The sequence below is a fragment of the Corvus cornix genome, chromosome 3, assembly GCF_000738735.6.
Source record: "Corvus cornix cornix isolate S_Up_H32 chromosome 3, ASM73873v5, whole genome shotgun sequence".
Classification (NCBI taxonomy): Eukaryota; Metazoa; Chordata; class Aves; order Passeriformes; family Corvidae; genus Corvus; species Corvus cornix.
This window is the reverse complement of record NC_047056.1, coordinates 110,515,865-110,543,488: the sequence shown is the minus strand read 5'-3', so window position 1 is coordinate 110,543,488 and position 27,624 is coordinate 110,515,865. Positions and strand designations below refer to the sequence as shown.

Here is a 27,624-nt window from a genome sequence, read left to right as displayed (position 1 = left end):
AAACTTAAAAAAAACAACCAAACATACTAGTTCCCTGATAGTAATGCTATATTTGCTTTCCTGGTTCTTTGGTCAAGGGCAGCCCTGCCTTTTAAATTTGCCATAAATAACATAAAACCATCTAAAATTCAGAGTTTTCTACTGGGAAAGTTAAGATTTGCTTCTTACTGAATATGAAAAATGAAAAATAAATTTAAACCATACTTGATACATAAACACTTCAATTTTTAAAAACTAAGTACATAAACAGTTATTAATAAATCAGGCTATTAAAGCATTGTACTTAAACATGAACAGTAAACATCTTTGGGGTTTACAGAGATTTTTCTGTTGTAGAGTGGCATATTTTTCATGTCACATACATTTTAAAAGCATTTACAAATGGATGTGGACCTGTTCTGTTCCTAAATTTCTCACAGTGGAAGCTTCAATTGCATTACATTTTTAACATGCATGTCACTGTTCCAGTCACTGGTCTGCAAGCAGCAGATGGGACTATTTATTTTACTCTTTATTTTACACACCAAGCAATTGAGCAAGTAAAAGCAAAAACTCTGAGGAGGTTATTGAAATACAGCTTCATTTTCCTGTCAGGTTATTTTTTAAAAGTGAAGAAATACTGATAGCCAACTTTTACAGTAAGAAACTTCCCACACTTCCATAAAGCTCTTCTGCCTCTTCCCTACTTCCCATATATTTTCCTTCAGCTTCCACATGCTCCCCTCTCTGTTACTGGTGTTTCCTCCTGCTCCCCCTCTTCCTCTTCCCTTTCCTGATTTTCCAGTCCATGGGATATTGTTTCCCAGAGGATGCTTCACCTTACCACACTTGGGAGAGGAGGCTGACCTCATTCCATATGGACCATCCATGAGTGACAACCCAGGACAAGATACTGTCCTGGAGGCCAACTTACTTTAGGAATTTTTCACAAATTTTTACAAATCTAGCTAGTTTAATCTAGTGGAAGATTTATGAGACTTGGCAATACTGTCAGTGTAGGATTTCATGGGATTTCCTTATTGTTTCCTAACCCCCAATTTAGGAATTAATTTGAGCCTTAATCTATGTTGCAGCTCCTGCCTCATTTTCTGTTCTTTTTTTATCCAGACTCTGCTGTAACTGGAATTCTCAGAGCCACAGAAGTCTTTAAACCTATTTGTAACCTCCCCTTAGCCGTAATTTATAAAATTAAAATAATTATTCGGGTTTGAGGGTGACAAAAGTTTTCAAGAGCTCAGAGTTCGTTTGCTGTTGGTTTAGGTTGTTTAAAATCTGGGCCAAATCTGCCGGTGCCTTAAGTCTTCTTGCCTTGACTAAGCCTAATGCTAAGGTTTGGTGAAGATTCCATTGGAAGGTGTCCCTGCCCGTGGTAGGGGGGGTGGGACTGGATGAGCTTCAAGTACCTCCCAACCCAAACCATCCTGTGATTCTATGTGGTCAGGGGCAGCCAGAACTGCTGCAGCTGCCAAGCCATATTTTGTGCAACATTTCAAATCCTAAATATAGGGGTTTATGTCCTTTAAAATCACAAACAGTAAGTCAGAGAGAGAGATCTTTAAGGTGTAGGAGCTCATCATTCCCACATCAGAACCTCTTTGGTTAAACCTGGTGTTATGGTGGTACTGAATCAGCAAACTCTGTGCTCAGTTAAATTCATGTCAGTGCCCCAGCCAGGGGGGAATCTGGGATCTCAGGAGCTTCCCATAGAAGCCATGAGAGCCAGGAGGACTGCAGCTGCAGGGTGACAATGCTAGGAAGGCTTCCTGGGGAATTCTTTGTGTCATCCTATGCAGAAAAAGGGTGGTAAAGCACTGGGAGAGGCTGCCCAGGGAAGTGATGGAGTCACCATCCCTGGAAGTGTTCAGAAAATGTGTGGATGTGGCACTTGAGGACGTGGTTTTGTGGTGAACATGGTGGTGATGCTGGCCTGATGGTTGGACTTGATTTTAAAGGTCTTTTCCAACCTTAACAATTACGATCCTAAAATGCTCCAACAGCTTCTGCAGCAGAAGAGCTTTTGTACATTAGCCAGCAAACAGCCCAAGTGCAGAGAGCTGCAGAGCTCCTGCTGAGAGCTTCCTTGCCTTCCCACTGTGCCATTTGGGATACACAGAAGGCATCCTTCACTGACTGCCACATTCCCACCAAACCTCATCCAACCAAGGCTGCTCAGCTCCTTGGACTTGTTTGGAGGAGTTGGAGCTGCACCTCTGAAAGAAAGGAACCAGAGAGCTCTACATCCTTTTGGGAGCAGTCACATTCTCACGTTTTCCTGGCAGTGAACATTTCTTGCTGCCCATATGGTTTTCAGTCTGTATTGCTGGAAAACTACACACTCAGCTGTGTTTATTTGGTAACACTGTGTGCAACCTATGGTTTTCTCTGATGGCTGTTTTACTGGTAGAGCCAAGAGCTGGCAGATAGATTGTGTTAGAAATCAAAAGTATAGGAAAAAAAACCCACAAAAATCATAAATCTCCTTTTACCTGAAAATAAGTTTAATTTACATGATTTCATGATTGGTACATAAATCTATTTCCTCTAAAGTGGAATTTCTTGGGGAAAAAATAGATTTTTTTTTTTTGCTGCGAGGCTTAAAGACAATATTTGAGAGTTGCTTAAAAATATATACTTGAACCTCTGTATTGCCATAAGATATGCAATGACAACCTCATTTGCTGCTCCCCTGTTCCTTTGGACCTGGGAGTGAGGCCAGGTTTGACCTGTGCTGTGAAGCCCTGGCTGCAGCTCCCGGATTCTCCGCCTTGGCCGCCGCAGACAGACGGATGTTGTCCCTGCCGCTCCACATGGTGGACACGGGATGCTCCGTGGAGTTGTCGGAGCTGAAGTAGTGAACCCTCCAGCCACAGCAGCACTGCAGCTTCTTAACCTCGCAGCGGAAGGTCTTGCTGAAGACATAGTAAATGAAAGGGTTGTAGGCTGTGGAGGACTTGGCAAACAGGCAGGGCAGCAGTGTCACCACAGGCTGCAGGGAGTCGCTGGAGTTAAAGATGGACCAGAAGCTGGCAGCTGCATAGGGAGTCCAGGAGCTCAGGAACCCCACTGAGATGAGCACGGCCATCTGCAAGGGAACACAGGGCGGCTGTTGGCAGCTGGCATGGACAGGGTTGGATATTCTGGCACATGAGGTGTGGGTGGGACCACACCTGAACCTGCAACACCTGAAGCTGTGCTTGCTGGGCCCTCATGACAAGAGAGACATTGAGGGGCTGGAACATGTCCAGAGAAAGGAATGGAGCTGGGGAAGGGTCTGGAGCACAAGTCTAATGTGGAGCAGCTGAGGGAGGTGGGGGTGCTCAGCCTGGAGAAAAGGAGGCTCAGGGGGACCTTCTGGCTCTGCACAGCTCCCGGACAGGAGGGTGCAGCCAGGTGGGGGTCGGGCTCTGCTCCCAGTTAAAAAATGAAAGGACGAGAGGAAATGTCTTCAGGTTGCACTGGGGATGCCTGAGATGGCCACCTAAAAACAGAGACTAGACAAGAATAAGGGAATAAAGGTAGATATTTATTTGAAGGGCCTTCAAAGGTATGCCTTAGACAGGCCAAAGGCTACACCCAAGATGGATCCCAGGTCATGAGTTCTTCACACTTTTATAAGTTTGGTTCGTTTGCATATCAGGGTTAATTGTCCAATTATAACTTCAGTTCATGTTGGAATTACCCCAAGTTTGCCCCCCTCTCAGAGGCTTTTAGTTTACACATTTTGGGGCCTGGTGTCCTTGAGGTGGAATCCTAGAGAGGTTTGTTATGTTTAACCAGCATAAGAGAACAGCAAGCCACAAGAAACTTCAGAGTTACACACTAGGGAGTACAGGATTTGAAAAATATAAAAGTTAAAACCTAAGGAATCACCAGGGGATGTTTAGATTGGTTATTCGGAAGCATTTCTTCACTGGAAGGGTTGTCAGTCATTGGGACAGGCTGCCCAGGGCAGTGGTGGAGTCACCATCCCTAGTAGTATTAAAAAAATGTGTAGCTGTGGTGCTTAGGATGATGGTTAAGTGGTGGACCTCTCAGTGCTGAATTAATGGTTGGACTTGACATCTTAAAGGCCTTTTCTAACCTTAATGGTTCAGTGAGTCTAGGACTGGCCTCTAGAAAGCTTGGATCAATTCTGCTTTTCCACAAGAAATGCACACCTGAAGTGCATATTTGAAAAAAAAAAGTTAATAAAAATAATAGTAATAATAATAATAAAAAATAATATTTAATATTAATATATTGAAATCCTGTTTCCATACAGAATTTCTGTGTAGCTCTCTGTTCTGTGAGCTGTGCATGAGCAGAGCCAGCTCTCTGCCAGCTCCTGATTACTGCACTCTCTTCCCATCACGGGGATAACTCACCAGGGTCAGCTTCTTCTCCAGCTTGGCTGCATTAGGGATCCTGTCAATATTCTGGATCTCTTGGTATGCTTTATGAACCTTCCAGGCAATCCCCAAGTAACAGGCAATGATGGTCAGCGCAGGCAGGACTGTGCACAGGAGGAACATGCTCAGGATGAACGAGAAACCATTGGGGGAGTTGTGGAACTTGCTCCAGGCTATGGTACAAGAGATGCCAAAGGGCTCAGGGCCGTAGTAGCCCCAGCCCAGCAAGGGCAGGATGGCCCAGAGCAAGGAGTAGAGCCAGATGAAAGTGATCAGGATGCAGACGGTGTTTTTGGTGATTTTGTTACCTGCAAGAAAGAGGAAGAGCAAGCGTAGATGGATCCCATCCCAGCCACGGGGGGTTTTGCCATAACTTCTCCTCAACCAGAAGGATGGTGGCTACAGATACACCTGGGCTGCTGCTGCAGTTCCCTAACCTTTGGGCTTCTAGAGAAACAGTGTCAGTGTGTTGGGTGAGACCTGAATACAGCCCTCAGTGCTCATCTAGAGCTTAGTAACGCAGGGAGCTTTACAAGATCAATTTCACCTCAAATGTGCTGTGGTCCCAGCCCAGGAATGCCAGAAGAATATTCCTTCCTTTCAAATTCCAGTGTATCTGCTTGGATACAAGTAGAAAGGGAAGGCAGTCTGGTCCAGGAAAACATTTGTGTTCTCCATTCTCAGGTAGTTTCACTTGGCAAAACTGAGAAGTGGAAAACCACACTGTTTAACAAAGAATTTAATCAAATCCTTCTGGGAACACCAGGATTTGATAATGCACTAAAAATTGAGGCTTTTTCTCCTGCTACTGACCTGATATTCCATGCCATATTCCACAAAGCACCTCCCTGAGCAGCCCAGCCCCAACACAGCACCACCAGGTGACCAGAGCGGCGATTCACTCACCGTTGGATTTGGATGAGTTGGTGACAAGGAATCGGATCACGGCCATGGCACACAGGGTCATCATGCTGCAGACCCCGAACAGGAAACCCATCAGGGCATAGTAAACACAGGAGGCATCTCCCCCCAGCCAGGCGTGGTTCCAGGCGGAGGCGATGGCCAGCGGGTACATGCTGAGGGCCATCCCAATGTCTGCCACTGCCAGGTTCACTGTGAGCAGCTCTGGTGACTTCAGCAGGGAAGAGCGTTTCACAGCCGTGGCAAGGACAGCTGAATTCCCAAGGACCGTCAGGATGGCTGAAAGGGAAGGATCAGCACAGACAAGAGTATCACACAGTTAACACACCTGTGAAATCCATCAGAAGTATGTGAAGTGCCTGAGAGGGACTCCAAGAAAGCTGAGGAGGGACTTCTTGCAAGGTTATGTAGTGATAGGACAAGGGGGAATGGCTTCAAACTGAAGGAGAGCAGGTTTACATTAGATATGAAGGAGAAATTCTTCTCTCTGAGGGTGGTGAGGCCCTGGCACAGGGTGCCCAGAGAAGCTGTGGCTGCCCCAGGCCTGGAAGTGTCCAAGGCTGGGTTGGACAGGGCTTGGAGCAATCTGGGATGGTGGAAGATGTCCCTGTCTATGGCAGGGTTTGGAATGTCCTGTCTCTGTCTGCCTGTGTAAAAAGTCACTTTCTGTCTTTTTTATAAGCCACCTTTAAGTGGCTGGAAGGACAAAATGAGGTCTCCCTGTAGCCTTTTCCAGGGAGAACTCCCCAGCTCTCCCAGCCTGTCTCCGGAGCAAAGTGGCTGCAGCTCTCAGAGCGTCTTTGTGGCCTCCTCTGGACCCACTCTAGCAGGTCCACGTATTTCTTGTGCTGAGAAAAAATATCCTTATTTCTCCTTCTTGGTGAAGTACTCCAGGTGTCCCACCTGCCTGTCCCCTCCTCTCACCTGGTGTCCTGCACTTCCCAAAGCCTCTTCTCTGTGTGACTTCTCTCATCTCGCACTGGAGCCCCAGCACTGACTCTCAGCTGCCTCAGTGCCTGGCATGTGCTGGCTGGGCAGCTCAGGATCCTTGCTGATCCCTGGGAAATAGTGTGACTGTTCTGGTGGTCTCTGAGAGCAGTGGGACCTTGAGAATTGTTTAGGCAGGGGCGTGCAACAAGACCCAGAGCTTGCTTTGCAAAAGGACCTGTCAGACATACATTATTCAGGTGTGCCACAGGATTTCAAAGTGCTGGTGACAGCAGTGTCAGAAGTACATGCACCAAACAACTCATTTTCTCTCTTCTTTCAAGTGAACATGGTGCTGGAGCAGCATTTTTGATCAAAAAATTTTGATTTTCCTGAGAAGGTGTCCTCTAAAGTGAGATGTGAAAGAGGGAGACAAAAAAAGATTCTGTCATGTTCCCTTGTGGCTGTGAGTGCAGGAAGGCTGCATTTGCTCACAGGTACCACTTGAAGTGCCCACAGAGGGGTTAACAGAGGCACGTGCAGCAAAATGGAATAAATATATCGGCAAAAGTACAAAAACCACAGAGGTGTCAAGAGAAGGCTTAACCAAAATGGGGACACAAATCTGAGACCCCACATCCCTCATTCATTCACTTTCTAACCACACACATTCACTTGCCACCTCTGGATGCACTGGAAGAGCTCCCTGAGCTCTCAGGATCTCTGTGCCTGCACACACAGGATGATGCCCACGGGGGCTTGGCCATGTGCTGACAGAGCAACCTGTGGCTTGGTGGGCAGAGCACTCTCCACAGGCTGGGACAGGGAATCATGGAATCATAGAATCATTTGGGTTGGAAAAGACCCCTAAGATCATCGGGTCCAACCATTCCCCAGCACTGACCAGGCTGCTTCTAAACCATGTCCTCAAGTGCCACATCCACACAGCTTTTAAATCCTCCCAGGGGTGGTGACTCCACCACTGCTCTGGGCAGCCTGTTCCAATGCATCACAGTCCCTTCCATGAAGGAATGTTTCCTAACATCCGGTATAAACCTGCCCTGGTGCAACTTGAAGCCATTTCTTCTTGTCCTGTTACTTGTTATTTGGGAGCAGAGCCCGATCCCCCCCTGGCTGCACCCTCCTGTCAGGGAGTTGTGCAGAGCCAGAAGGTTCCCCCTGAGCCTCCTTTGCTCCAGGCTGAGCCCCCCCCCCATCTCCCTCAGCTGCTCCTCACCAGACTTGTGCTCCAGCCCCTTTCCCAGCTCCGTTCCCTTCTCTGGACTCACTCCAGCCCCTCATTCTGTTTCTTGCAGTGAGGTTCCCAAAATGGAACATCCTCAGGCTTCAGGAGCAAAATGAATCCAGTTCACTTTCTTCTGTAAGAGCCCAACCCCTAAACAAGAGGTAGGAAGCAGCTCTGCCATCAGGTGACATCCAGGCCCAGGCCCTTTTTTACCATGACAGAAGCTCTTCCCCTCCATCCCACAGGACAGAATTGTAACTGTGGGCCAGTAATCAAATAGCTGGTGGTGAGTGCTGCAGCCCATGCCCTGGCCTTGTTCCTAACAAAAACATCATTTCAGGGCACAAACCTGCAGCCCCAGTGAGGTGGCAGAGCTATGGATAAATACAACACCTGTTCCCAATTCAGCTCACTGCTTTATTTCTGAGAGTCCCTGCAGGATGCAGTGAACCTGGCTGCCACACAGGGCTCTGGATCCAATGCTGGAAGCTGTGCCTGGAGTTCCAGTGCCTAAAAGTGCTTTAGGAGAGGTGTGAGACTGCAGCATGGTGGCACACGAGCAAGGTCAGCAAGTGGAGCCCCAGCCTCCAGCCCTTTTTTGCTGCCCCTTCCCATTGCCTCAACTGCATCTATGTATTTACATTTCTCAGAGAAGGGACCTGGCACCCTGACTTGAAAAAGCCCTTGGTTGTTTTGTAAACAGGGATTTTCTCACCCTGAGTTGTGCTCTGCTGTGCAGAACAAGGGGAAATTTGAAGTGCTAAAGCCCAGCACTGCTGCCCAGAGCCTCGGTATTAAAACTTCAAAATATAGGCTTGTCCTTGTTATCTCAGCCAGGGTTTGGGTTTGCAAGTGAGCTGAAGGAAGGAATCTTAGCAAAAATTCAGGTGGGAAGCATGCCTAAACAAGTTCCACTCCTCTCCAAATCCACGAGAGTAGAAAACAAATGCCTGTGTACATGCAAGAAAGAGACAAGGAAGAAAACACTTAACTGAAGCCATGGGCTGGTAGCTATCCCCACTTGTATTTCATTTTCAATCTGCCTGCAGCAGGGCAAACAGGCTGCTACAAAACCCAGAACTGCTATCTAGAAACACTTTGCTGTTCTGCAGCAGTTCATCCTAGCGAGACACAGCAGGACAACACCTCCCCCCACCAAGGGTCAGCCCAGAGCTGCTTTCCCCTGATGTGCCCTGGTTCAGTCATGGAAAGTGACTGACAGCTTATTTCAAATACTTGTGATGCCACAGAGGCAAACTTGTGCTGGCCATTCTTCAGCATTAAAACAAAAGATTCCAGATCCAAGAGTGGAGATTAATCCTGGCTGCCAACCAACTCCAAGGCACAATGCAGGGGAACCTGTGGGGAAACGTTCGCTGTCATTTCCCACCAGGTTCCTCTGCCTGACCACAGCACAGACAGGGAATCCCTGTATCCCTCTTCCCTGGCTCCAAGCAAATGAGCTGAACTCACCTATGATTAGAAGAAAGACCCCAGCTCCATAATCCACGACTGGGTGGAGTTTGGAAATGTACTGCTCCTCCATGGTCCCTTGTGGAGGTGGGTGAAGGTTTTCAGTCAAAGGTGAAGATGCTGCAGGAGCAAAGAGCTCGTCCTCATGGTTTGCCTGCTGCAGGTGTGAGCTGGTGTTGGGTACTGGCAGTGCAGGGACCCTTCTGCTGCCTCCTTGTCCTGCCTCTGGTGTGGCAGGGGAGAAGCCTGGAGTGAGAGGAAGGATTTCCCCCAGGGAGGCAGAGTGAAAGCCAGGCAGAGCTGCTGCCAAAGCGATCCTGCCTGCCTGGCTGGCACAGCATCTCTCCTCCCATCCCTCCTCTCCCACCCTTCTGTTGCTTGGCTTGTCAGGAAGCTTCACAATGCAAATCCCCTCAGATGAGCAAAACCAGTTGTTGTTCAACCATCAGCAGCCTTGGGAAATAAAGCCAGGCTGAGGGGGGCAGGCAAGGCAAGGAAGATTGGGAGTGTTGTTTTCCAGCTTTATGGCTGAATATGGGAGACACGAGGCTGGGGCAGGGGTCTCTGAGTTGAGGCATCAGAGGAAAGCTGTTTGCTGCAGGGGCTCAGCAGGGTCAAAGTCACACCACTGAAGACAGGACTGTCAGAGCTGCTCCAGTGCAGAACTAGAGGATGCTCGGTCCAGTGTAGTGCACCAGGGGAGAAGCAACTCTGAGGTCACTCTGTGACACTCCAGAGTTCTGACCTGGCAAGCAGTCACAGCAGTGCCTCAGCTCTGTGTTTTCCTTCTCCTTATAGTATCTGAGCCTAAAATCACCATAATGAGCAATCCCATTCAGTGGGTAGCATCCCTGCCCATGGCAGGGGGCTGGAACTAGATGGTCTTTAAGGTCCCTTCCAATCCAAACCATCCTGTGATTCTATGATAGGGAATTCTAAAATTCACAAAAGCATGGAGGCATCTCAAATGCAATCTAGGTGGAATTTAGGTGCTCAAGTATAACAGCCTAAACTGTGAAAAACTTAGGAATCTGGGAGACTTTAAAGGCCTTTAGTTTCAGCAGGGTTTTGTGTATCTCCAAGCATGGAGACTCCACAACAGTTGCTCCAGTGCCTGTTTGTTCAAAGTCTCACCCAGATTTGGAATAAAGACACCACCTAACTCCTGAAATCCAGCACCTGCTCATGAGATGTTCAGTGCAGGTGTCCTTCACTGAACGTTCCTCAGCAGCAGAGATTCAGCTGAATGAATGTGGGTAGTTGTTGCAATGCTCTCAAGCCATGGGTGTATGAGCAAGACTCATTTTAGCATAGGAAGGCAGGATATATACAGTATTAATTATAAAAGGAAGTTCTTTTACCAGAATAGAATAAAAAAGTACAGAGGTGATGCCTCAAAAACATGCCCAGTACTGAGAGTTTCAAACAGCTTGGTGAATTCAGTGTGGTCTGTGCAAGGAAGAGAGGCTACCATTTCATCCCATTGTGGGGGAGTGTCCTGATTCTGGTCAGGACAGGGTTAATTTTTGGAGTAGCCACGAGGAGCATGACCAGGACCCAGAGGAGATTCTATAGCATCTGGGCAGAACTAGTACAGGGAGAAATGTCTGCTAGAGTAGCATAAGACACAAATCCTTTGGCAAGAAGTAGAAAATTGCCACATTCTGACACTTAATCCAGTACAGTACACACAAAACCATTGTATTGGTAAATTAAACAATGCCAGATCACCACAAAGAGGCTGGAACCTGACTGCTCACCTTGTTAAATTTGCAGAGCAGTTCCTGACACTGATTTGGGCTGGGCCAGCTGGCACTGTCCTGTCATTCCCAGGCACAGGTTGCCTAAAACGAGCCCAGGATTGTTCCCAGCAAGCAGGAACACCATCTGCTTTGAAAACGAAGTGTTTTGTTTTCTGGTGCAGATGTTGCCCCTGGGTTTTGCTCTTATCCTGAGTTCAAACATTTAGGTGACAAATAGATTCTCAAGGTGCAGCCATTGGATGAGAATTGTCTGCTTTAAAGTTCTCAGATAGATCTTGTAATTCTGATAAAATTCTTTCTGATAAAATTCCTGGCCTGTACTATGAAATCATCTCACTTAATGTTTCTTTTTTGGCCTTTCTTGGTGAAACCATGGCAGAAGGCTCAGTTCAAGGACCCTGGTGTCACCCAATCCCAGCCAGATCTGCTGCTTTCACACTTGTTGTACAGTCCATGCTCTCTCTACTGAAATAAAACTGCGTTTCTTCAGGCAAGCAAGGAGACCGAGGGCAAGATTAAAACGTTTTGCTGAGAATTTAATTGCTAATTATTATTTAATTACTGGAGACTCCACTGGCTACATCAGAAGCCAGTCCTCTGCCAGCTCTTGTGGGCACCTTAGACTACACTGTGTGGCTCTTTCATGCTGGTTTAGACAGCATTTCATTTATTGTGAAACCCTCAACTTGGCATTCACATGGGGTAGGATTACATCAACAGTCCAGTTACGAAATGGGAGAAAAGAAAATGAATGATTAAAACCAGAAGAGTTGACTGATCCCAAACCCAGTGCATTATTCATGTGTTGTTTAACAATAGCAAGCTGTGCTCATCACCACCTTCCTGCGCATCAGATCAATCCAGACAATCTGTTTACAACACCCGAGTTTATACATCTTGACACACCCAGATTTGGGGGGGGGGGGGGGGGGGGTTGGGCAGGGAGCAAGGTGCATGTGTGTGCGTTCATATTTTAGAATTGTTTTGTGAAACTTATTTTCAATTTAATAAAGTACTCTTAAAACGAGATGGAAGGATGAAGTTGCTACCTACTCATTTCTGAAAGGTTATGTGAAACTTCAAGCAAAAAATGAACTCACCATGAAACTATTATACATATTTGATGTAAATACGGACATATATATAAACAAGTTCCCATTGTTGGCATAAAACAGGGTATGAGTTGAGGAATTACTTCATGCTACCAAGTGAGAATGTCCTACAACTTTATTTTTACTTTCCACAGGGAAAAAAAATAAAAAGATTATTCTGAATGCATAGGAACAATGGAATTACTATGAATTACCAGTTTTCCACTATGTAGTGGTTCATTTTGTAGAGATAAAATGTCTCAATGCTTAGAGCTGTTTGGGACATGAATACTGGGTTGTGTTTGGTACCATGTATCAAAATCACTGGTATCTCCTGATATGTGGGGAGGGCTAAGAATCTGGGTCCTTATCAGAAACGTCTATCAAAAATAGTTGTGTATGATTTAGAAGACGACATGACTTTGTTATTCCTGTTCATCTCTGGCTGCTCTGTCCAGATCTTCTCTTTGTGAAGACTCTGAGATCTCAAGTGAGCAGAGTGTGTGCATCAGTCTGTGGGGACAGTTCCTTTGGGTGCCCTCTCCTTGCTGCAAAACACCTCTGCCACGATGCACAATTCAAGCTTTTTCATTAAAAAATGCCACCTTTTCCAAACTCCTTGCAGGAGGCTACTTCGTAATATTCTCCAAGAATTCCTACAACTTACTTCCTTTTAAATATTCGTTTATTTCTGCAGTTTTACTTTTGGAAGCTCATCTTTGAGTTGAGACCTCTAGCTGAGCTTCTCTAGCTTTCACCTCTATTTATGAAAACCAGAACAAGCATTTAAGTGGAATTCTCAGAGTCTGCTCATGGAGTTGTATGTTTTCAACAGCTAAGTCTTGTTTAAGCTGGTATTTGTTACCTCAAGCACAGTAATTTTTAAATTGTTTTCTTCTGGATTCCTGCACTGACTTGCATGTTATTGCCTGAGGGGTTATTTACAAAGTCTAAATTCAGTCTAGGGACACCAAACTCCCTAACTTCCCTTGGCAGGAATTGAAGAATTCAGTTGGATCAATACATTTTGCTCTTTCACTACAACCAACTTGGCTGTTAGTTAACTCAGTCCAAGCGAGTAAGGTCACAACAACCCCTGCAGTGCTGCAGGCTGGGGAAAGAGTGGCTGGAAAGCTGCAAAAGGACCTGAGGGTGCTGGTGAGAGCGGCTGAACATGAGCCAGGTGTGCCCAGGTGGCCAGGAATGCCAATGGCACCTGGGCTGTACCAGCAATAGTGTGGCCAGCAAGACCAGGGCAGTGATGTCCCCCTGTGCTGAGCACTGCAGAGGCCATACCTCAAATCCTGGGTTCAGTTTTGGGCCCCTCATGACAAAAAAGACATTGAGGGGCTGGAGCGTGTCCAGGGAAGGGAACAGGGCTGGGGAAAGGCTGTGGAACTGAAGCCAGAAGCTCACATTTATTAAACAAAGTCATTATTTGTTGTAACCATTAAATTCATGCTGCACTGGTGAAAAAAAACAGGTACAGCAGTGAGGAAAGTCACATATGGAGTAAAGATGTCTGACACAACAAGCCAGCTCTTTTCAACTGGGCAATAGGCTGCCCTCTCAGGGACAATTTTTAATTTTTTTTTTTTTTTCCCAAATATGTAATGAAAGGCTCTAATGTGAGAAAACAAGGCAAAGGAGAAACACAGCAGGAGGTGGGAAGGGAGAGATTGGAATGAGATATGCAAAGGTTAATTCAACGTGCAAGTACGATGCATACTGCAGCTATTTCAGAGGCGTGAGAAGACAGACTCTAATACTCTAAGAACAGAAAGGAAATGGCTCCAAAGGTGGTAAAATAAAATGAAAGCTACTATTGTGTCAAGAAAAGAGAAAAATAAAATGTATTGCCCATGGCATGGAATTTGACATTGCAAACCTGCTCATATTTAATAGGGTGACAGTGCTCCCAGATCTCAGTTTAACAGTGGTATGAACAGCACTAACTCTCTCATTTTCAAGGGCTCAAAGACAAAAACATGCCCTGTTATGCTGGATATTGCACAAATAATCACACAGGGACACTTTCTTACAGCTGAAGTATTTTTTCAACCTTTTATCGACATGTAGGTTTTGGTAGTAAGCTCCACTGACTTTTCTTTCGTATTTCAGTCCTGCACTCCATTTATTCACAATTCATTTGTGTCATTCAGACAGCAAGAAAAAATCCCACGATTTGTAGAATGGAGCAGCCAGGACGCAGCGACCACAGGAATATTGCTGTGCAGCGGCTCTGTCTCATCATCCTCTGCACACCTCTAGGGTGAGCACACCTCTGGGCAAGGAGGAGTGTGGCTACAGAGAAAGGTGACCTGGGAAGCAATACATTCCAGCCCCTTGGAATCTTGTCTTGGGAGATAAGATATCAGGGTGTTTATACAACTGCTGGGGACAGAGCTGATTATATACTGATAATCTTTACCCAAACGGTGTAACCCAGTTGTGCTGACACCGTGGGGGCTGTGAACACTGTCTGGGTGCACCCACTTCTATTCCCTGTTCCAGTTTCTCCACCAGGGCAGGAATAGAGCAGCCCAGGGATGTGATCCCAGAGCAGGCATGGCTGTGTATCCCACACGGACAACAGGGCAGGGTTCAAGGGTGCAATCCTGTGGCGCTACAGATGAACTCGCTGGCACTGCCCTGGCTCTGCTGCTGCCGACTGTGTGACACTCCTCAAGTCACTTCCTTCCTCTTGCTGCCTCTGACTGACCCGCTGAGATTGTACATTTTTCAAGGTCTGACCAATCTCCAGCTATTTCTGTCCAGTGCCTGGTAACAAAGCAGTGCCGTTGTTGGCTTGTGCCTCTCAGCACCATTGTGACACAACAATAGCTTAAAGAGGCCAATTTTCTTTCATATTAGAATTACTCTTACTAATTTCTAAATAGACCCACGCTGGGAATTCAAAAATGGCAGGATTACAACTTATTATTTAGAGAAAAGAAAAATAGCTGAGACTGAATCCTGTAAAAATATAGAGGCAGATAAGAGTGGAAATTCATGGAGATGTTTCTCTTGGGTGGAAAAGAACAGGTTTCCTTGTTCAATCTGGAACACGAGGTTTAATGGAGAAATTAAAAAGAAACAAAGGCACAACAGAGGCTTGATGATAACAAATCTCTTATAGGTAGAATGGGGAAGACAAAACTTCCTCTCTGCAATAAACTGGTGGCAGCACCAGCACTTTGACAATGACCCTGTTAAGAACAGCACTGAGCAGAGCTGCCTGACCGACACCTATCAGAACAACCCATTGCTAAGGCAAATTCCCTGGATTTTAACATCCAGTGAAAGATATTGCTTGGAGTTTAAGGGTCCCTGGAAGCAGGGAGAGCACCAGAAGCCTCATGTCACAACCCTCTGTCACTTTAGTTCATCAAATTATGTTCAGGTCTCTTTTCCATCCTTCAGATTATAATCATATGAGTGAGAAAAATCACAGCTATTCTGTCTTGACTTCCTTTCTGAGGTCTTTTGACCCTTTAAGCCAAGTAGTGTTTAATTCCCCTCATAAAAAATTGCCAGTTCAAGATGGCTGTAAATATGGCACAGAGTAGGACTGTGAGGGAAAGAAGAAAAACTACTTTCTCAAAATTATTATTTGTTAGTCACCAGCATTTTAATTACTTGAGTTTTCAAGGTTAACTGAGCTACAGCAACATGTTGCTTTCAGAGAGCATTTTCCACACCTTGGAAAGCACTTTAGGTTTTACTTCTTTGCACTTCACTCCTTTGCAGTGGTGTGAAATGCCCTTTGCAAGGATATAAGAGACTAAATTTGCAAAAAAGATTAATTCCACAAGTCTTATTGACTTGCAGCCAGGTCCTCTGCTCATTGCTCTTGATACTTGACAGGAAACAAAACTGGGAGTAAGTTAAATATTTAGTGGATATTCCCTGTATGTGCACAGAGAAACTTCCAGCTCTTTCCCCCACGTTTACACAGTGCTCAGTTTGTTTTGCTAATAATGTGTCATCTCTCTGCTTGCCTTCCACAGGCCACTCTACAGTGAAAAACTCAAAAGATGAGGAAGGGCCTCAGAAAAGCATCACTGCAGCCTCCTGCCTCTCAGGTAGGGATGACATCAATTCCTCTGCTGCTCAGGTAACCTGCTGTACATCAGAAAAGTATTTTCTTGCTTCTAAGAGGCTGGTTCAAATTATTCTCTAATAGACCATGCTCAAAAACAGCAACAGCGACTGTGAATACTTCCTGCACTCAATTACACTGAAACAGAGATGAACCCACCTCAGAAAAAAAAAAAAATCTTGTGGTGAGGGCCCTGGGGCATGCTAGGTTCAGATCTTTGCTTTGCCACAGTCTTCCTGTCACTGCTTTTTGGCCAGTGATTAAATCTTTCTGTGCCTTAATGCCCCAGAACTGAACTATGGATGCAAATAAAAGCTTTCTTCTTTATACCTTTAAATCACTGTCACACTTTTACAGAAACCAAATGGTTTGGGTTGGATGGGACCTTGAAGCTCATCTCATTTCAGCCCCCGCCATGGGCAGGGACAGCTTCCACTATCCCAGGTTGTTCCAAGCCCTGTCCAACCTGGCATTGAACAATTCCAGGGATGGGGCAGCCACAGCTTCTCTGGGCAACCTGTGCCAGGGCACCACCACCCTCACAGGGAAGAATTTCTTCCTCATATTTAACCTAAATATACCCCCTGTCAGTTTGAAGCCATTTCCCCCTGTCCTGTCACTACATACCCTTGTAAAAAATTCCTTTTTGGCTTTTTTGGAAGCCCCCTTTAGGCATAGAATGGGGCTCTAAGGTCTTCTAGAGCCCTCTATTCTCCAGATGAACATCCCCAGCTCTCCCAGCCTGGCTCCAGAGCAGAGGGGCTCCAGCCCTTGGAGCATCTTTGTGGCCTCCTATAGGTTTGCTCCAATATGTCCATGTCCTTCTTGTGGTGGTGCTCCCACAGCTGGATGCAGCACTCCAGGTGGGATATCACAGGAGCAAAGCAGAGAAAGAGAATCACCTCCCTTGACCTGCTGCCCAGGCGGGTTTTGATGCAGCCCAGGATGCAGCTCCCTTTTGGGGCTGCTAGTGCAAGAAATGACCAGTCATTGCCAAGTCATGCCCAGCTTTTCATTCACCAGCACCCCCTCGTCAGGGCTGCTCCCAGTTCATTCTCTGGGTTGATACCAGCGGTCTTCCTGAGGTGCAGCATCTTGCACTTGGCCTCACTGAATTTCATGAGGTTCACACTAGTTTGGTGCTGGGGGCTTGTTGAACTCAGATCAGGACATGGGGACAAAGGTTCCCACGGCTCACTTGGGCTTATCTGGAAGTGGAGATGCATTTTCTATTCAGTCTGCATTGCAAACATTGTTTCTTTGTTTGTAGACTCCATGTCCTCATCAGGAGAAAATCTCTGTATTCAATCAGAAGGGGAAATTCTAGGCCATCTGTATCCATTATGGTTATTTAGAAAAACTCCGACAGCATGAATACGACAGGCGCAAAAACCAAGAGGCAAATAAAGAGCCATAATTATGACCCTTTTTTCACTCATTGCTGTGATACTGACTGGTGACCATTTTAAATGCATGGAGTTGACAGAGTAATATCAATCTATTTTTGCCTGTACCTGAATATATTAAAATATTTTCCTGTCACATGTGTTGAAATGGTTTTGATAACCTGAACATTTGAAGCAAACATTTATTAGCTTGTAACTGAATATATTAAAATCTGTCACATGTACTTAAACAGATTTTATAGCCCTAACTTCAACACAGAATGTATTTCAGCTAAATAAAACCATTTAAAAGTTTCAGATCTGGTTGAAACTGGTCATCCAGACTTCTCGTGGGTAAATGGTGGAAGATCATAGAAGTGAAAGGCACTCTTGGTGGAGAAATACACACCTTTTCTAGATGAAATCAGTTGTTATTTGGAAGTGTCTATTTGCATTAAAGTTAATAATAGAAATAACAGCAATAATAGCAATAACAGCAATAATAATGATAATGATAACAACAACAACAAAACAATAACAAGAATAACAACAATAATAATACCATCATTATTATGATTCATTGTGAGGGTGCTGAGGGCACTGGCACAGGCTGCCCAGAGAAGCTGTAGCTGCCCCATCCCTGGAAATGTTCAAGACCAGGTTGGATGGACTTGAAGCAACCTGGGATGGTGGAAGATGTCCCTGCCCATGGCAGGGGGTGGCATAAGATGATTTTTAAGGTCCCATCCAACCCAAACCATTCTGTGATTACAGAGAACCCAGAGAGGTGTCTTATATAAGCCACTCAGTTTGAGGGGGCTAAATTTGTTTGATCTGAATCCTGTTCTGACAGACATTCTAAGCAACACAAGAAACCTGTAAGAAAGGATGAACTGGAACATATGCTCTTAAATCTTGAGTTTAGGCTTTCAACTTTGTTTATATTCCCCTTGTTTCCATTACTACCAAAACGGAAACTTCTCAGAGCATGCAGTAGTCACAAAGCCTGCTTGCTATTTAAAACAAAACAAAGTATTTTAGCTGTCCAACTTTAATGCTATTTTCCCAAAGGTTTTTAATTACCAGTTCCTTCCTGTAGAAACATGACCAGGATAATAATGTTATTAGTATTTGAATGATCCTGGTTTGACTGTGAAAGTCACATCACACTGACCTGGACAACACACGGAACATGGGTTTATCCCTTTTTTGATGCAGAAAATTGTTGGTACCCATAAGGCTCTTCTAGTAAGGCAGTAGCGTGTTCTCTAAAGCATTCTGTGGGCTCTAAAAGAATAATCTTTCCCAGATACTGAAAAGGATGTTTGGGGAATTGGGGTGAGTAAAAGTATAAGTATTGCAAAAGCACCCACAATGTCACAAAAATAAGACAAATCCTTAAACCCTTCTATTTTCTCTCCAAAGTGTTCACTTGCCCCAAAAGCTACAATATCCTTTCAAGTTATTAAATTGTTAATTAATGAAGCTTCAAGCTTCAGTTATACAATCAATACTGAATTTTCTCTTAATAGTTTTCCTTCAAATAAGCAACAGCTCTGCCTGCCTGACAGAAAGGAAAAACATCCAGTTTTTACCCCAAATTTTTTGTCTACCTTGAATTCTTATCAAAGGTTCTTTCAGTCCCCTCTTTACCAGAGGTGATTTGTTTAATCCACAGACTTTCTACTGAGATGCAGCTTCAAGGTGGTAAAAGGCTGAAAGGACAGAGATCGTCTGTCAGGGAGTGGCGATTGGATGGGGAGGCTGTTCTTTGTAAACCAGAGACCACTGGCAGCCTTGGAGGAGACAGACAAAGGGATTAGGTATGGATTACTGAGATAATGAAGACTGGGCTAGATCAACCAAAGTAGAAGAGACTCAGGTACTAAGTGAAAGAATATTCTGTTAGGACAGGACAGCACATGCACAGCCTTTATGACCGAGTGAATCCTTGTATTAGTCTGTGACTCACTTTGTCCTTCCAGCTCGGCTGTAAGAGTGCTGCCCTTTGTCACAACATTGATAATAAAAACAATAATAATGCTGTTACCCTAAATTGTGGCCCCCAGCTGCTAAATTAATGTATGCTGAAACCCTGGGGTTTGCAAAGCCCACTGAAGCCAGTGGAAAGATTCCTGTTGACCTCAGTGCGAATCATTCTCAAATGGAAATGGAGCTCCAGTTCCAGTGGCTGGTCTCATCTCCATGCAGACTAGTCCTGGGAGAGATCCATATCGGCCATGGCATTTGCTGGGTTATAAAGCTATTGCTGATAAGGCCAAACATTGTACCCTGAAGTGGGGATGGGATGAGTTTATCCAATCCCATCAGTCACCTGCATCTAAACTAATCCCCCTCTGCTCCTCTGGTACTCAAAGGGGAGAAATCAGCATTTCATCTGCAATTCACCACTCCAAAATGGACATCTAAAATAGGTCAGATGACTCACACTATTCCCATCAACAATAAAGCCTGAAGTAATTTTCTCAGATTCAAACATGTGGTTGGAAGAACATCACTCTAAGTATCTTCATTAGACTGGCTTCCAAAATGTTGCCTTTTATAGCTGATTGCTAAATCAAACAGTAAAGTCAACACAAGATCCTAATGGAGACAGGTTCAGATAAACCCAGTTGGTTTTGAGTTGTCTTGCATGAACTACAGAGCTTTGCCTGAGTAGGATTTTATATTAACAATTTAAAAATATTCCAGTGACAGGACAGCCTTTAAGGTACCCTGCTCTGGTTACATGTTCTGGATCACAGGCCCAAAATGATCTCAGGCATATTAGAAAGGTAATAACAATATGGGCAAGAGGCTTCAAGTTATTGCCTCTAATTAGTTCTCAGAAGGTTCTCATCCCACTGGTGAACAGAATAGGAGGAAATTTAGCACCAAATTCAAACCTAAATGGACATGTCTACAACAGAGTCTAGACTCCCATTATGCTCAGTGGAGAGTGACTCAATACAGGCAACAGAGACAGGAAATCACTTGTCTAAATGTAGGTATCTGATTTAAGACTGACTTGGATTACATTCTGTTGGCTGTAGAAAATCCGTTTCCAAATCAGGAACTTGGCTATCAGCTCCAATGCAGTCACGACACAAAAAAACCTGCCTAAAATTAGGTAATTGCTGATGAATCTCATCCACTAGAAATTGCCACATGGTTGCCCAGCAATAGCATCCTTATCTAGTTCTTATCCTGACAGGACACAGTGTGATGAGATGTGCCATGTCCTGAACCATTATGACTGTTGTGTCAGGAGAGAATCATTGAATCACAGAATCGTTTAGGGTGGGAAAAACCTCTAAGATCATTGAGTGCAATCATTAACCCAGCACTGCCAAGCCCATCACTAAACCCTGTCCCCAAGTGCCACATCTACATATTTTTTAAATTCTTCCAGGGATGGTGACTCTACCACTGCCCTGGGCAGCCTGTCCCAATAACTGATGACCTATTTAATAAAGCATTTTTTTTCTAATATCCAGTATAAACCTCCCCGGGTCCAACTTGAGGCCGTTTCCTCTTGTCCAACCACTTGTTCCTTGGGAGCAGAGCCCGACCCCCACCTGGCTGCACCCTCTTGTCAGGGAGTTGTAGAGAGAGAAGGTCCCTCCTGAGCCTCCTTTTCTCCAGGCTGAGCCCTCCCAGCTCCCTCAGTTGCTCCTCATCAGACTTGTGCTCCAGACCCTTCCCCAGCTCTGTTGTCCTTCTTCAGATATGCACCAGCATCTCATACTAAGATTAAAACCCAAACAAAATAAGCTTTGAACTACTAATTTAATTTTTAAGTGAAGTTTCTCTATACATATTTATTCTTTGTTTAAAGCAACACTTTTCTAAATGGTCAGGAAAGGTTTTATACTTGTGGGTTTGTTCATACTGAGAATGAAAACATACTGAAACTTCGATATTTGCCATGAAATGGAAATGCTGAGTTTCACACAGCTCAAGAAAATTCAGCAAAGCCCTGCAGAGTGTTCAACATCTTTAGCACGACCAAACCCATAAACTGGCTCCACAAGGGCACATGTGAGTACCACTGCCAGTCCTTGTTGTGACAGTCTGATCCCCTTCCACCAGATGTTTCTGGGATGACAGTCCAGACAAATTACCTCAAACATAATAGAGCCCTGAAGTATTTGAAAAACTCTATTCAGAATCACAGCTTCTAACTTGGCACTTACCTCAAAATATTCCTGACTGTCAGCAGCTACTAAAAACAAGAATAACAATGGCTATTTCCATAATAGCTGTATTTTGAAATCTCAGAGCACTTTGTGAACTTAACAGACATATCTGAGATGTATGGATGTGTATCTTCTATCAGGGAATGCAGATCTGTTTGGGGCAAGAACGGCATTTTTGGTTTTAAACGTTCTATAAGGAAATACAGATAAGGAATGAATACAGATAAGGAATGAGATTCCTGAAGGAAGGAACACCTTCCACTATCCCAGGTTGCTCCAAGCCCCATCCAACCTGGCCTTGAACAATTCCAGGGATAGGGCAGCCACAGCTTCTCTGGGCAACCCGTGCCAGGGCCTCACCAGCTTCACAGTAAAAACATAAATATAATGCCTTTAGACTGCTCAGTCTCCCTAGTAATGATCCTACTCTAATGAGAAATCCATACCACTTGGTGAATGTCTCAATCACTTTAAACACAGTGTGTAACTGCCACTTATGCGAGGCAAAATTACAGAAAAAAACAAGTGTTTTGCACTTGCTAAAAGTGCAAAAAGTACCTAAAATATGTTAAGATGGAATCATCTAAGCTGGAAGGAAAATACAAAAATAGGCTAGGAGGGACCTGACATGTTTAGCTGAGGAAAAGGTTGCCAACACAAAAAGCTTTGGCTTCTCCTTTTCCATAATTTTTCATCATTTTCAGGCTTGTCAGCACAAATAATATTGTTGGTTTTTGCTGTGATTTAGAAGCAGCTGCAGAATACAAAACAAAGTTGAAAATCAGCTGAAAGACCATTCATCTATTTTGCTTGTAGTTGAAACACTCCTCAGAGCTGCAGACAAGTTACCAGGCTGACTATAATTCCATAAACTACATCTGATCAGCATATAGTTCAGGTTTGGGGGGGGGGATTTTTAAAGGAATCTTTTGAAACCCACTACCAAAACGTTACTTACATGTTACAGCAAACATCTGTCTAGATGGCATCACACGTGCCAGAGGTTCTTGTCTGATTTTGTACAGGCATCAATCTTCTCTGCTCATTCCTTCTGTTTATTTCTGTTCTGGGAAACTAGCCCTGGCCCATGCTAACTCCTAAACTGCACCTGGAAATTGTGTAGGAGAACTGTAGTTTGCCTGGATCCAAGCCAGAGTAATCTGGCTAGTGCAAGGTGTCCCTAATCACCCAGTTTGGGAAGGTAACAGGAATTCACAATAGGCCACGACCAGATCACAGCAAAAGGCCTCCAAACCAGAAGAAAAGCCCTGCCACATAAAATCACAGATTCATAAATTGTTTGGGTTGAAAGAGACCTTAAAGATCATCTCGTTTCAGCCCCTGCCATGGGCAGGGACACCTTCCACTATCCCAGGTTGCTCCAAGCCCCATCCAACCTGGCCTTGGACACTTTCAGGGATGAGGCAGCCACAGCTTCTCTGTGCCAGGGCCTCACCACCCTCACAGGGAAGAATTTAATGCAAAAGCTATGTGAAAAAACAGCTAAACAATAAAATAATATCCAGTTAAAAGCAAATAGAACATTCTCTGTTTTGAGTGAGGCACTTTTGCCTTGTTCTATTAAAAAAAAAAAAAAAAAAAAAGTTTATCATGTTTTCAGGTTGGCCTCCAAACCTTGTGCCTAGGAAGCAGCTTTTCCACAAACTAATTATGGTATTTTATCTTATCTGGTGTGGACGTGATATTTTAAGTTATTTTAAGTCCATTAAGGATACAGCAAAACTAATAAGGGAAACTAATAAGGGAATTCTTTATTGTTATTCATATTCAGACAAGTGAATTAAGCTTGCAGCCAATACTATCAATGGAGTCTAGAGAGAGATTAGCTGGTCAAGTGGAGCAGGTAGACTGCATTGCCTAAATAAAAGTCTTACACACTCCATTGAAGAAAACTTCACCCAGATGGTGAATCATTTAATTCCTGCCACTACGCAAATGCAGTTCCATTCACCTGTGGGTTGCCCAGTAACTGGCAATTTAGCAGCAATGCACTTATTTTTATGATTAACCTTGTCAATCCACAGGTACTTGTTTTTCCAAAGAGCTGACCTTTTCCAACAATATTATTTTTGACAAGCGATGGCTCATTACCCTCTGTTACTGCCAGTATTTTAATGTTCAGTTTTCTAATTATCATAGAAGGTGGAGGCACCAACACCCTCTATTTTCCTCACACTTTCCACAATGAGGTCTTGCTATGCTGGAACTTTCAAGCTGAAATTTTCTTTGCCACGTTTGTTTCTCCCTCAAACTGCAACAAACTCCATAATTCAGTTTTGGGCTAACTTTGTTCAGATCAGTGTGGCTTCATAAAAATCAATCATTTTTGCTGTCCTTGCTGGCAGACAATCTCTGTCTTTCACATCAGAAAGGCACGAGAGAACTGCCCCATCCCTGGAAGTGTTCAAGGCCAGGTTGGACGGCGCTTGGAGCAACCTGGGATAGTGGAAAGCATCCCGGTCCACGGCAGTGGGGTTGGATTCAATGACCTTTAAAAGGTCCTCCCATCTTAAACTATTCCATGATTCTATGAAGAGAAAAAGAGCAAACTCGGTAGAATGTACTAACACTGTCCCTCCCGGCTCCGTGGGGTCCCGCGTGCTCCCACAGACGCACGGGTGGGTTCAGCGTTACAGTCGGTAGCAAAGAGTCGCGAAGGGCATTTGCGTTCCGCCAGGAGCATTTACTCCTTCTACACTGTCGAAGGTTCCAGAAGCAAATATGAACATGATCCCAAAGCTCACGGTTTTATCCGGGGGCGGGAAAAGGCGGGAGCAGGGAACGGGGACCAATGGGGAGCTCTGGGGGAGTGAGGAGGGGTAGAGGCCGACAGCCAACCTGGGAATCCAAACTGGGACAGATTAACACAACAGAACAAGCATCCTGGGAGAAGCCTTTTTTGATCACCCTAACATGATGTGGTTCTTGTGGGTACTAGGGACTTGTCTTACTGAAAACTCTCTGTCCCTTGTAATGTAGGTTCACCGGCCACCACAATGTACCATGCTCCATTTTCCAGAAAAAAAGGCTCTGTATTTCCAGGTTTTCCCGAGTTCTAGCTTGGATATATTTGTCTCCCAATTTAGGGAAATGCTGTGTATGGCAATAAATCAAACTCTACTTCCAATGCTGAGAGCTGAAAACACATAAGAGCTCTGCTCTGTTCTCTTAAAGCAATGTGAAGAGCTCGAAACACTCTGCAAACAATTGGGATTTTCACAAACCTGCAGAAAAACCAGAAATGGAAATCAAACTTTCTGGCTCCTGTGCCCTAACCATAAGACTGATTTTTTTTCCTAGTCTTGCAGTTTCCACAAGTTCAAGGTGAACTGAGTGATAAGGAGATCTGCTTGGGGCAGAAGGTATCGGAAAGCAGAGTGTGCTGGGATTTTGTGTGACTCAATCCTCAGCTGCAGCTCTCCTTGGGCGTTTGGTGTGAGAAGGCTCTGTCCCTAAGTGCTGCTCAGCTCTTTGTCCTCACTGATGTGTTTTCTTCTCTTCCCTCTGGAACAGACTTCAGTGGAGCTGTTTTCAAAAAGGGACCAAAAAAAAAAAAAAAAAAGAGTCAATGGGAGTGTGAGAAAGATAAAAGCAACCCAGCAGGTTTTACAGCAAAAGAAGCCATTTAGTTACTAAGCCATGGTTTGTTACTGTAATATCTGGGCTGTTAAAAAGCTCCCAGTACCTGTAGTTCACAATCCTAATACAGCTGAAATTGGGCTGAGCAACCCTTCTGGAGATACTTCCCTCTTTACATTAGCTGATATTGATTAATAACTTCATTTACAACTTATCCAGCCTCTTTTCTATGCTTTTCTAGCTGGATTTGTATTCAGCTACCACTTCTGCTCTTACTGCCAAACCATAACTGAACTTATGTTAATTTCCCAGGAACAGTTCTCTGACTCTCCTTGGTCTAAAAGTGACATTATCCCTCGACTTCCAGGCTTTTTGCTCAACTAAGATATTTCCAGCTGAATTTTTTGTCGTGTGCCCTGGCTGGCAAAGTGAGAGATACTGATGTGAGACCTTATGAAATTACTGTCACAGGCCCTTCCAAACTACAGCATTAAATGCACAAGGATAAAATCCACTTGCTCTAGAAGCAGCCTAAGGTGACTACACTCTCAAGTTTCACCTCTTAGGTCAATGTCTTATGTTAGCTGAGGTAAGTCTGTGCCACCGTTCTGCCCACAAAGATGTCAAAAATCCATGCTTCAATTCATCACAATTTATTGGGATTGCTTCAATTTTTCATAGTATCCCTTACGTCACAGAGTCACTGAATGGTTTGGGTTGGAAGAAACCTTAAGGATCATCTCGTTCCAACCCCCTGCCATGGGCAGGGACACCTTTCTCTATCCCAGGTTGCTCTAAGCCCCATCCAACCTGGCCTGGAACATTTCCAGGGATAGGGCAGCCACAGCTTCTCTGGGCAACTTGTGCCAGGGCCCCACCACACTCACAGGAAAGAATTTCTTCCTAATGCCCATTCAGCTTAAAGCCACTTCCCCCCTATTCCTTACAAGAAACTTTCCACAACTCTTTTCATGCTGGAGTATGGGCGCAAGCACAGTTGCAAGCAGGTTCTGATCACTCCATTGCAAGCTGAATTTGCAGGAGGTAATTTTTGCAATGGACTTGTAAGGACAGATGCAGCCTTCCCCAGACTCATCAGATTTATTCCTCAGCCATGTCATGGTCACTATTCACTGGATGATGGCATCATGAAATCCTAGGTTGACAGTTAGAGTTTCTTCCTTTAAGAAAAAGTGGAAATAGCCACTTTTGAGGAAAAAGGCTTGGCATTAACATCTTTGTAAAGCTTTCACAGAATTTTGCAGGTTTTCTAGTGAGGGAGATATTTTTCAAAGAAGCTGGTTTTAAAGTTAATGCTTTAAATCAAAGAAATAACCTGTATTTACAGGTTCTCCCCTTGCAGAGCCTGTGGCTGCAGAGCCATCTTGTGGGGGAGACTCAGATGGTTCTACCAGGAGGAGACTTTTAAATTACTTTTATTTTTTCACATGCTGTGGCTTGCTGAGGCAGCAAAAAGTCTAGGCAAGACATCCTGCTCAGCCCAGCATCTGTTTCACTCACCTTGGAGTATCAACAAGTCTTCTCACTCTGTAGAGATTCCCAAACTCCCTGAGAGCTGAAACTCAGAAGCCAATATTCCTCTCATCTTTGCCTAATTTAATACTCCCAGTTAAGAGGATTTTGGAAATGTTTCTGCCTCGAGGTTTCATCACGTCTATTTGAAAATAAGATGCCATCTAAGTTTCACAAACTGAACAAATGTTTCTACAAATGGGTGCACCTCCATGTACAACAAGGACAAGGCTCTGAAATTAAGACAGATAATTGATTCCTTATGTGTTTTTTATTGGGGGAAGAAGACAGGGAATAGGGAAAATTCCTCTCATCGGAGTGGCGAAATGTTCCATCCTCTTCTGGAGGCACCACTACAGCGTGCTGAGCCTGGAAAATGAGAACTGGGAATCCTCTAGCAGTGCAGGATGTGGGATCACAGCTGCAGGTGGAGAAAAAGCACTGTCAGGAACAGGGTGCTGGGAGCCAGGCAGGAGGACAAGGAGTACTAGAGAAGATCCAGGGAAGGCCACAAAGATCATGAGGCATCTGGAGCATCTCTCTTATGAGGAGAGACTGCAGGAGCTGATGAAACTCATGGTGCTGGTTTGTGTTTCCATAAATTTTGTGACTTCTGCCTGTGATTATTCTGTGATTCTGTCTGTCCCCAGCGAGGGAGGGCTTTACTGTTGCCACAATTCCGATCTTAAAGAGTCTGATCGGTATTAGCTGAGATCTCATTTTACAGAAGAATTAACAACCAATCAAAATTGCTTGAACAGGGAATAGGTTTCGCAGAGCATTCGAACAATTCCGCCCAGGACTGGGGACACCCTGGCCCAGCCGGGTGATTAAAAGGAGTTTTTAAACCACTTAAAAGCAGGTTTAAAACCGAGTTTTAACCCACATCTGACGGCCTCACACCGCGGCGCCCGCCCCACACGCTCCTCAGGCCGCGCCCCCCGCCTCTCCCCTAAATCAGGCGGGGCCGGGAGCACCGCCCCCGCCCCGCTGCGC

At 44.8% G+C, this 27,624-nt stretch overlaps 1 protein-coding gene across 1 annotated transcript; it reads right to left on the bottom strand.

The window, feature by feature from the left end:
• Positions 1-1,908: 1,908 nt before the first annotated feature.
• LOC104685479 (opsin-5-like) lies at positions 1,909-9,252 on the bottom strand. Its single transcript, XM_010393379.4, has 4 exons — positions 8,956-9,252; positions 5,295-5,588; positions 4,365-4,696; positions 1,909-3,082 (listed from the first exon to the last, which is right to left on the bottom strand). Exons 1-4 carry the CDS (start codon positions 9,026-9,028, stop codon positions 2,672-2,674), a joined length of 1,110 nt encoding a protein of 369 aa, XP_010391681.1. The 5' UTR covers positions 9,029-9,252; the 3' UTR covers positions 1,909-2,671.
• Between the last annotated feature and the right edge of the window lie 18,372 nt (positions 9,253-27,624).

Excerpts from the sequence above, each read along its gene's own strand:
- LOC104685479 (XM_010393379.4), bottom strand. The coding sequence starts at position 9,028 with ATGGAGGAGCAGTACATTTCCAAACTCCACCCAGTCGTGGATTATGGA. Across the intron at positions 5,589-8,955 it reads GGTCTTTCTTCTAATCATAG|CCATCCTGACGGTCCTTGGG; the intron begins GTGAGTTCAGCT and ends CTTCCCTTTCAG. Across the intron at positions 4,697-5,294 it reads CAACTCATCCAAATCCAACG|GTAACAAAATCACCAAAAAC; the intron begins GTGAGTGAATCG and ends TCTTTCTTGCAG.